The 10578-nt window shown below is 33.6% G+C and overlaps 2 protein-coding genes across 3 annotated transcripts; both read left to right on the top strand.

Annotated features, from left to right (window-relative positions):
- Window positions 1–1487: 1487 nt before the first annotated feature.
- Window positions 1488–2768, top strand: LOC105150306 (cytochrome b-c1 complex subunit 7). The gene is made up of 4 exons (XM_011063308.2): window positions 1488–1644; window positions 1773–1823; window positions 2295–2467; window positions 2554–2768. Exons 1-4 carry the CDS (start codon window positions 1617–1619, stop codon window positions 2629–2631), a joined length of 330 nt encoding a protein of 109 aa, XP_011061610.1. The 5' UTR covers window positions 1488–1616; the 3' UTR covers window positions 2632–2768.
- A 139-nt stretch (window positions 2769–2907) lies between these two features.
- Window positions 2908–10057, top strand: NaPi-III (Na[+]-dependent inorganic phosphate cotransporter type III). 2 transcript variants are annotated; one of them, XM_087403911.1, is made up of 6 exons: window positions 2908–4709; window positions 6670–7541; window positions 8108–8314; window positions 8393–8603; window positions 8752–9371; window positions 9724–10057. In XM_087403911.1, the coding sequence occupies exons 2-6, from the start codon at window positions 7338–7340 to the stop codon at window positions 9952–9954; spliced, it is 1473 nt and encodes a 490-aa protein (XP_087260037.1). In that variant the 5' UTR covers window positions 2908–4709; window positions 6670–7337; the 3' UTR covers window positions 9955–10057. The 2 variants fall into 2 exon arrangements, with proteins under 2 accessions (XP_087260037.1, XP_087260036.1); XM_087403910.1 differs by having other exon boundaries at window positions 8752–9407.
- Window positions 10058–10578: the final 521 nt, after the last annotated feature.

Genomic DNA, 10578 nt, shown 5'->3' with positions numbered 1-10578 from the left:
CTATTCAGTTAGCATTTAGTGATTCTTTAATATGATTCTTGCCTTTAGTTCTTCGTTCGATCTAAGTGTAGAAATCAATTATATTAAAGAATTACTAAGGATAAAATCTCACGGTGCGGAAAAAGGCTGCGAAATAAAAAATGCGTCACTGGCCTAGTTTCCATCGAAGATTTAAATCGGATCAGAATGTAAGAATCAACCAACTACAGTCAAGTATTCTCCTGTTACAATCGAACGACAGGGAAATGCTCGACTGTAGTTGGTTGGTTCTTACATTCTGATCCGATTTAAATTTCCGGTTTAAATGGAAATGGCACCCAAGCGCTAATTGATAGTGTTTTCACTCCGATCAAGTCTAACTTGGGTTGAAGTAATGATGTTTCGTGCTCTCCTATTGGTAGAGCGTGTAACGTCAACCAATAGCGAAGCATTTTCTAACCCAAGTTGGTGCAAACCCGGTCGGGCCGAAAACACTATGAGTTTTCTTTTCTGAATGCAGTCAGTCACAATCATATAATAAAAGTTTGCATAGTATGCTCTAATATGCTCTTGCCTCTTAGTTCGGATCTACAATAGGTGTTTTAAGTCTTAAGCCATAAGAAACTGACCAATATTCTCCTTAAATTTAACTGTAATTGGTCAATTTTTTACGACTAAAAGCTTAAAATACCGAGTAACCCCGGATTTACAATAGATTTTTAAGCCTTAAGCCATGAGGAATGGACGAATCATAATCAATTATTCTCTTCGCATTCAATTGTAATTGGTCAATTTCTTAAAGCTTAAAACACCTATTGTAGATCCGGACTACAGTCAAATGTGAGGAGAATAATTGATTGTGATTCGTCCATTCCTTATGGCTGGGATGGCTAGAAAAATTTATTGTAGATTCGGGATGACAATTGCAAAGCTATTTCTCTGCTAAATGCAACCTGCAATATTACGAACCAAAACAAAATACTTAGAATAAAATTAAAATTATCTGACTGATTGAATTAATCTTCAATCTATGACACATATAGTAGTTTGAATATGGATTTTACATATACATGTTAAAATATATAATTTTAAATATTCACATACACATATGATAACGTACTGTAAAATCTTTTCGTAATTATACTTCAAAACTTTGTATTGAAAATATTAATGATTCTGTACAAAAACTTTATTTAATTTATTTTTATATATATTAATTGTATAGTGTAAAAGTAATTAATTCATTTTAAAATAATTTGAATGACTGTCAAACTTTTTCTAATTGTACTTCAAAAATCTGTTTTATACAAATGATTTTACAAGAAAATTGTCTAATAGGAAATCATTTTATTGATGTCTACCTAAGTTTAAAACAAAAAAAAGAAATTAAATTATGGTTATAAAATTAATTATTGAAAGAAATAAACATTAATCGATGAGTTAATCGATTAAATTAAATGAAGTTGTTCTAAAATTTTGTTTTTTTTCGAGTTGTCAGAAAATCACAATATGACAACTGACAACTATGCACAATACATACGCATGTCGCCATTTAACATTGGATACGTCGATCTGTGAACTACGTGAAGAGTCCATTGAATTTCGTTGCAGTCCCTATAGAAATTGTATCCTCCGAAATGAGCAAGCCAATGAATCGGTTGATCAGTAAATAGCCAATTTTATATTTTACGTCTAATAAAATATCGATACGTTTCTGTTTTTTTATGTGATCGATTGCCAAGTGAGATAATATAGATGATACGAATTCTTACATAATGTATTTTTCGTTCCAGCCGTCGGTTTTAGGAAATGGTACTACAATGCCTGCGGATTTAATCAATTAGGTAATAAAAAGTGATGTTTTACATTGTTAATTAGTTAATTAATCGTATGAAAACGAATGAAATTCTTAACTCTAACCTAACCTTGTTGTTAATATTGTATATTTCCTTGTGTAGAAGCTGATATAACTCGTTTTATTGAACTAATAGAGACAAACGTTTAATACATTTGAAATGTTATCTGTAGTTGCTTCCTTATGTATCTGTATTGGCTAAATTTGTTTTTATAGCAAATTTGATCAGTATTATTCCGACACTAGTTGCAATACATATATATATATATATATGTGCAATTTTGTAAAAAAGTTGACACTAAAGAATGTGATAATAAATCTGTTCTTTTTAGAACTTCTTGTAGTCCATTCTTTCTCTTTTTTTTTTTGTTTTGAAGAAGAGCTGAATCAAGAAGTTCACCTAAATAGCTCTAATATATTTTTAATTATTATTATTATTATCATTAATTTTTCTGTTTAGGTTTAATGAAGAATGATTTAATAAATGATCAACTTCATTCGGATGTAGCAGAAGCATTGAGACGCCTTCCTCAAGAAATTTTAGATCAACGCAATTTCCGTATAATAAGAGCCCTACAGTTGAGTGCTTGTCACAGAGTCTTGCCCAAAGAACAGTGGACTAAGTTCGAAGAGGTCAGTAAATATCACTTACCATTGACTGATCAATATCGCAATTGATCCAAAGTTTTTTTAGCCAAAAGAAGAATTTTTTTTTACAGGATATAGAATATCTTAAGCCATATCTCGATGAAGTCGAAAAAGAGAACGAGGAGAAAGCGAGATGGGAAGAGTCGTAAAATATAATTTAGCTTATGGTTACTATAGTAATGTAACAAAAATTCTCCGTTCTTTAATGCACATTTCGCGGAGAAGAGCTGGTTTGTATATATTAAGATGAATAGAGATTAAATAAATTAAATTTGTTTGTTCAAAACAGTTATAAATATTCAGTGATGCTGTGTATTGATCATGTTATAAACATCCGTTTAATTTCCCAAATGATCATTTCCAAATAATAAACTATGTATCAAATAATAATAAACCAATTTATAATGAAAAAATATCTGTTAAGCCCATGTCACACTGTACATTAAAGGTCAATGATTGCGAATTGAAGATTAGAATTCAACCAATCAGAAACAAAACAAAATGGATTAAAATAAAAGTCTGGTTGAATTCTAATCTCCAATTCTCAATTCTCAATTTCCAATGCATTGTGTGACACGAATTTTAGGAGGAAAAGCCACATTCTGCAATATTGATAGAATATTTATAATATTGTTTAATTATTGTAATGCATATACTTTTTTCTTTAATAGTCAATACGTTCAGTATTTACATTATATTCAATGCATACTGATGTACATTGAGGCATACAATTGATGATAAAGACGTATGTTTAATGGAAATTGTTGATAAAGATGTTTTTTATATAAATATATATATATATATATATATATATATATATATATATAAACGAGGAAAATCATGGAGTCTCATCAATAGATTTTACTGTTCTGCTTGGTAAATCATGTATTTGTATTTTTATTTAGATTAATGTACGATGCTTTTAATATATTATACATTAGTGTGTTCAACCAAATTTGTTATAAATAATTCATAACTCAGTACATGAAGATATTAAATAAATTGCAGATAGACGCAAAAATAATTCTCGATCGAAGATACATGATAATTGGAAAGAAATTGTATTTCATTGTCGATTGTTTTCGCGTTCACATATATGTCTGCAATATATTTCTTATATAAGTGTATATTGAATCACTTGGATGACACATGTGATAACTGAATGATAATTAAACAGTAATAATAATAACGTCGTTAGTATGTTTTATTAAATTGATTAAGAGAAAACAGAAAACATTAAGCGACATAGTGAATTAAACAAAATCAAATTGAAGTAAAACACGAAACAAGTATGTTTAAGATTACAATATTTAAAAATATCTTGATATTCATTTATTATGAAAGTTGGTTTTTTTAAATTTCCAAATGGAAATTCCAAAATACTCGAGAAATTAAAGAAAGCGCAGTTTTATATATTAATTAGATAATTTTAAGCACAAAAAATACTTTAAAGTCAAAAAAATTTTTTAAAGTCATAAAAGTGTTTTTTTGGAAAATTTTATTACGACATAAATTATATTTAAAGGTTGCAATGAGGGTGATTTAAGAAAATGTCTTTCCTTTTTTTAGGGAAAAATTCATCGCAGTCAAATTTTTCAAAGTTCCTGTATGCTATATTTTTATTTTTTAGCATCAAATAATGTATCAAATTTTGCGTTAAAATCATGTCATCGAGCATTTTGCAATTCTGAAATCGATACCTCGAAGTGAGTTAATGCTTTACTCGATTTTTCCTGTAGTATCCATATGGACAAGTCTTGCATCAAAAGTTGAAGAAAATGAGAAAGAAACTGAACGAAAAAAAATGCTCCAATGGAATTCGACTGCCCCATTGAATGTGCCATTGGAGATCATTCATTGATCGTCATTGAGTTACATCATCCCTCACATACGTGCGGCATGCATTTCGCGGGCAAATTGTCGGATCAATATCTCACCCCCACGCGAACCTAAGCTGAGCGGTATCGCATCCGAGAGGAGCGTGCGGCCGCTAAAGTTTCAAGGAAGCCGTCGTGATTGCATCGTCGTCTCGTCAGACGACGGAGAGTGCTGCTGGTGATCCTGCTGGTGATTCCGCTGATCGCTGGTCCTGAACGTCGAGTGTCTTTCTCGAACGCAAGCGAGTTCGTTCCTGCCGGATGAGCCCGCGTGACCAGCAACGTTTCTCCAGCAACGTGCCGAAGAACACGACGCGCGCTGGTCAGCACGAAAAATGATTCGGAGCGTGGTAAATTGAATCATCTTGATAAAATGAATTGTTGAACGCGGCCGCTCGCCTTTTTCCTGAGAAACGCTCCGACCGGTGGAGGGTTCGATCGAGAAATTATGGTCGCGTTGCACCCGGCAATCAGGTCAACAGTTGCTAACGTTTTTTCTGCAAAAATCGAAAGAGATAATTAATTTGTGACACAGTTGTGGCATCTTTCCCTGATTTCTGGTCAAAAATCGACTCCGGATATGTCCATAAGTTAGGCTTAATGAAGGCAATGTGAGGGTTGGAACCCATAGTTCAATGAATCACGGGAGATTTTTACGAGGGCAGCATCCCGAAATTGAGAAGATGTTTTATGAATTTAATGTATGTTTCGAGAGCCTTAACGACGCGGCTATCGGTTTCCACGTGGCTGTATCGAAGATCGAATTACGGTGGATGACTCAGGGGTCGCGTTGTTGCATGAAGTCAATTGGACAGCTTCGATCATTTTCGTCTGTAGTCTCGCTGTCGTGAAATGCGCTGTCTCTCAAGGTGATATTTCAGAAATTTTAGAATATATAATGAAATTAATTTTGAATACAGTATAAATTTTAAATATATTATAAAAAAGTATCGGAGGACAAAGCGCAAGAATAGTTTCGTCAGAACCTCGTGGCGGTAGGAGGGAAAGGGAGAAAGAAATTAGTAGGAGTATAACGATCGAATACTGCTCGCGGGTGCATGCAATACTGCATAAACTGCATTTAGCCGGTACCACCAGCCGTTCGTACTTTAATTTGAAAGGAAAAATGTCACAATTCATAAATTGTTCCAAAATCTCAGATGTTCTTAATACTGAATCGACCAAATTTCTAATTAATTAAATAACAATTTTTTTGTAATTTTTATAAAAAATGTTTAATTATCGTTCTTTTCCAGTTTTCCGAAATGCAAGATAATGATTTATTTCGTTATAGATATAATATAATTTTTTTATATCTTAATGATCTGCGTTCGCAATGCTGGAACTATTTATCCTTATTTATCAAATGTTGGGATAAATAATACTCGCGAGCATTGTGAGCGCCAAGTGGAACGCACTATCTATCACGCCTAATCTATCAGAAAATACGAAATCATACTTCTTTTATTTAAATAATTAACACATTTTTGTTTGTCATTGAGAAATTTTATTTTATTTTTTGTTTGTTCTTTTTCAAAGAGATACAAAGGAAAAGATGATAATAAGTGAAGCCTTTTAAAGTTCTATTTAAAATTCTGTTATAAAATATTAACATTATTTTTACAAAAGATTTTTAACTTGTGTTTAGATAGGTAAGTTGTGAAACAGTTGCCTATCAAAATCTCGTTAAATCTCGATAAATAAAAGGTTGCCGTCATGACTGATGCAACAACCTTTTTGTTGACAATTGATGTTTATTACGAAGTGTACCAAAGATTTTTATCTGATTTTCAATGTCAAGTTTAACGAAGTTAAACGAAGTTTTAAGTTCGTAAGTAACGAGTCTATACTTTAAATAGTATTATTTTTTTTATTTTGAACAAGTAAGAGAGCTGAAATAATTGTATTTTTGCTGAAAAATATAACTAAATCTAAATTTTGTCAGTGTTTTTCATATTGCCTTCTAACAAATAAGTAACGTGGGATTTTTAACGATAAACGTCTTTTGTTAATGTGCAGGACTACATTATTACCGTTTTCTCTAAAAAAAAAAAATTGATAAAAAATTGAAAAAACAAATTTTTTTATTATCAAGTTATTAATTCAAAATATTAAATTTTACGGTTATCAAATTCTATAATAGATTTGAAGTTTATATTTCAGGTAAACGCAAGAACCTATTGTGAAAACTGAACCACCTATAGAAATTTATATATATTTATACACACACACACACACACACACACACGCGCGCGCACGTATATATCATCTATAATACATCTTGAAATAATCGATTTGTGTGATTTGCAGATGCGGGGAATACAGCGACCGGCGTATTTCCACACGAGGAAAGCGCTGATAGAGGAGCATCAAGAAGACACGAAGATCGCGCGTTACAATCTCGATCTGAGGAAGAGCACGATCGTTACTAGAATCAGCCAGTAACCTTCCTCGTTTCTTCGAGTTATATTAGCTCGACACAGTTGTGCATCAGTCACGTATGATCACGTGTGATGAAATCACGATGTTAGATAAATCAGGTGCTGCGCCAAAACACTACCTCTGCTACATGTACAAAACTACTGAAGAATTGATCGTATTAGGGCTACAATGAAAAATATATATAGATACATTATTATATTATAAAAGAATTATATATATATATATATATATATATATACATTCATCCAAGTATATATAGAAAGGATATATTCTGATGGATAAGCGTTTACACACAGTATTGATATAAAGTTCTGTATCAGAAAAGACTCTTCCTTGCTACGAGGTCCTTAGTCGATTGACATTATTTGTTATGAAAGTTTAGGAAAAAAAAAACGAGAGAGAATGATAATTTATGCCTATCAATTTTTTGATGGATACGCACGTGTAGTAGGTGGATAATTGCATAGAAGCATACACACGCAACAAACACGCATTGAAAGCTCAAGCAGAATAGATTTAAGTTAAAAGCGAGAACGATGAGTATACCATACGATGAGAACTTAATCTGGATAGTAGTGATCGGCTTTATAGTGGCGTTTGTATTGGCGTTCGGTATCGGCGCCAATGATGTCGCCAACAGCTTCGGGACGAGCGTCGGCGCCGGGGTGCTTACGATATTTCAAGCTTGTGCCCTGGCGACCGTCTTTGAGATCGCTGGTGCCGTTTTGATAGGATACAAGGCAGGTATCGAAGCAATGTCGGTTGTTGAATTTTTATAAATAAAAATGTTATATAATATTGTATAAATCATCCTGGCGAAAACTTTTCTTAGAATTTTTCATATAATTTTTTTCAGAATTTCTATACAAATTTTAGAATTTTTTAATATTTTTCTAATTTTACAATTTTTTTAGAAAAATTTTCAGACCTTTTTTTATACAAATTGAAACAGTTCAAGAAGACTGAAAAAGTCTACATCTTTTTAAAAAATTTTTTTATATGTGAATTCTAAAATATTCCAAGATTTCTCTTTATAATTTTAAAAGGAAAACTTTAAAATCTGAAGAGAGATTTAAGATATTTTTTCAGAAATCTTTACATAAATTTGAAATATGACAAATTTTTCAAAATATTATGAGATATATGAATTTTTTCTCCAGGGCAAAGAAATAATATATAGTATATATTTTTCAAAACTTTCAATTTTGTTTGCTTTGTCTATGAAGGCAAAATTTATAGAGCAACCCGGTAGAAAGTTCGACTTTGGAAAATTGTTCTCACTTGACTATTTATTCCTCCGCTACAGGTCTCCGATACAATGCGCAAGGGTATACTGGACGTCTCATTGTACGAAGGCCATGAAAAGGAGTTGATGCTAGGAGCGTTATCCAGTCTAGCCGGGTCCGGTATCTGGCTACTGCTGGCTACCGCATTACGACTTCCAATTTCCGGTACGCATTCCATTGTTGGTGCTACAGTTGGATTTTCGCTCGTGTGCCGGGGTACCGCCGGGGTTAGTAGCACCACGACGCGTTGCGATTGCGTTACATAACGTAGCTCATGAAGTAATTTAACCATATTCTTGTTGTAGGTAAAATGGATAGCTCTCGGTAACATAGCAGCGTCTTGGTTTGCCAGCCCCGTACTCAGCGGGATCGTGTCCGTCAGTATCTTTTGGATAATAAGAAAAACCGTGCTCCAATCTAACAAACCGTTTGAACAAGGTCTTCATATTCTTCCTGTAGCATACGGTTTGACCGTTGCTGTCAATATTATGTCAATTGCACTTGACGGACCTAAACGTAAGTATTTTGAAAAAATTAAATACATTAACTTACCCTAAGATTCTAAATATTTTCAAGAGAATAAAAGGAAGAAAAAATAATGCAACAATTCATTATTTTGAATTTTTCATCTTTTTATTCAAGATGTCTTTTTTAAATTTGTTAGTACTGATGATGGACAAGATGCCGTGGTGGATCAACTTGATAATCGCGATACTGGCAGGCACATTTACCGCGTTAATTGTGTACGTGTACGTAGTACCACGGCAGAGAGCGAGAATACTATTAGCATCGAACGGCAGTGACGAGAAGGCTTCAGCAACGACGGCGACGAATTTTGGCCTCTGCCAAGAGAACAACGAGACGACGGCGTTGTCGGTGATCTCGGAGGCTCCCTGTGGCAGCAGCAACGGCAACGCTAAAGCCGACCTGGCTCCGAAGTTGCGTGGTAATAGCAGCGAGAGCCCATTACTGATGGTCGCTCAAGCAGAGGTGGAGAACGCGCAGATGGACGGAATAGCAGATGACGAAGCGCAACCGGAAGTATCGAGATTGTTCGCCTTTCTGCAAATTCTCACTGCGATGTTCGGCAGCTTTGCACATGGTGGCAACGATGTTAGTAACGCGATCGGGCCGCTAATCGGGCTCTGGGCGGTATATGCAGAGGGCTCGGCCCGACAGGAGGCCGAAACACCCATACTTATACTGTTGTACGGCGGCCTAGGTATTTCTACGGGATTATGGGTGTGGGGACGCAGGGTGATACAGACGCTGGGCCAGGATCTGGTACGCATTACTCCCACGACCGGGTTCACTATAGAGGTAAACGAACGATTGGAGCTGATTATTTTCGGAGAATTCTGCGAAAAACAGAATTAAACCTTTTAGTTCCTGATTTTTATTGTATATTGTATACTTGAGTACAAAAATAAATTTATAACATGAGTTTTAGGATAATAATAAGAATTAATAGATATTATAGACTTGAAAAAATTAATAATATTTCATTTTCCTCTATTTCTTTGCTACATGTATTCATAATTGACAAGGTCGATTTCCTGTTTGATTTCAGATATTAAGCCTTTCTCTTTGTTGATTGAACTATGTTTATTAATCGACATGAAATTCTTGACTATAGGTGGGTGCCGCGGTGACAGTTCTGTTGGCAAGTAAAATTGGTCTACCTGTGTCAACGACGCACTGTAAAGTGGGATCAGTGGTGTGCGTAGGATGGGCCTCGCGTGGTGGCGAGGGGGTGTCGTGGAAGCTGTTTCGCAATATCGCGTTTGCATGGCTGATCACCGTGCCGATGGCCGGATGTCTGTCTGCCGGTTGCATGGCCATTTTCCGCGAAATAATTAGTTTGTGATCTTTTACAGTTGCAAACTACTCAAGCGCTTTAGACGCAGAATACCATCCAAATACTGCTGTTGTCAATAAGTTCTGAACAAATAAATGGTCAAACGAAGAAATTTTCACCCGCTTTGTTGCTCACTTTCTTTCAAAGTTTAAGTTTGAATTTAAGTTTAAATTTATTCAAATTAAGTATGTCGAGAAACAGATCCACCATAGATTTATGATTTTTTTGGTAAAGGAATCGACTACAGTAATACAGCCTCGGTAAACATTTTTATTATAATTCTTTTTAATTGTATGTCTCTTAATTTTTTAATCCTATTTTATTTAAAAATGTACTTGTGTTTCTTTTCTTAGATACTATATTATCATTTATATCTTATCTTTGTTTTAATTTTATATTTTTTTAAATTTATGAATCTATCCTGTGACTGAACTAGTTATAGTTATAATACTCGTTGTATTTAAAATATAAAAAATAAATATATTATAAATACATTAATATTTGAAATTTGGTGAAAGATAGTTTTAGTACACTTTAGTGCAGTACGAAGGACAGGTACTATTTTTTCGTTTTTAATATTATTGCTATACGTACGCTATTCTTATATGATTTAGTTCTTCTATTGTTTTTAAG

Source organism: Acromyrmex echinatior, chromosome 3, assembly GCF_024713525.1.
Source record: "Acromyrmex echinatior isolate Ae372 chromosome 3, ASM2471352v2, whole genome shotgun sequence".
Classification (NCBI taxonomy): domain Eukaryota; kingdom Metazoa; phylum Arthropoda; class Insecta; order Hymenoptera; family Formicidae; genus Acromyrmex; species Acromyrmex echinatior.
The sequence above is the reverse complement of the archived record's forward strand: the minus strand, read 5'-3'. Positions and strand labels throughout refer to the sequence as shown.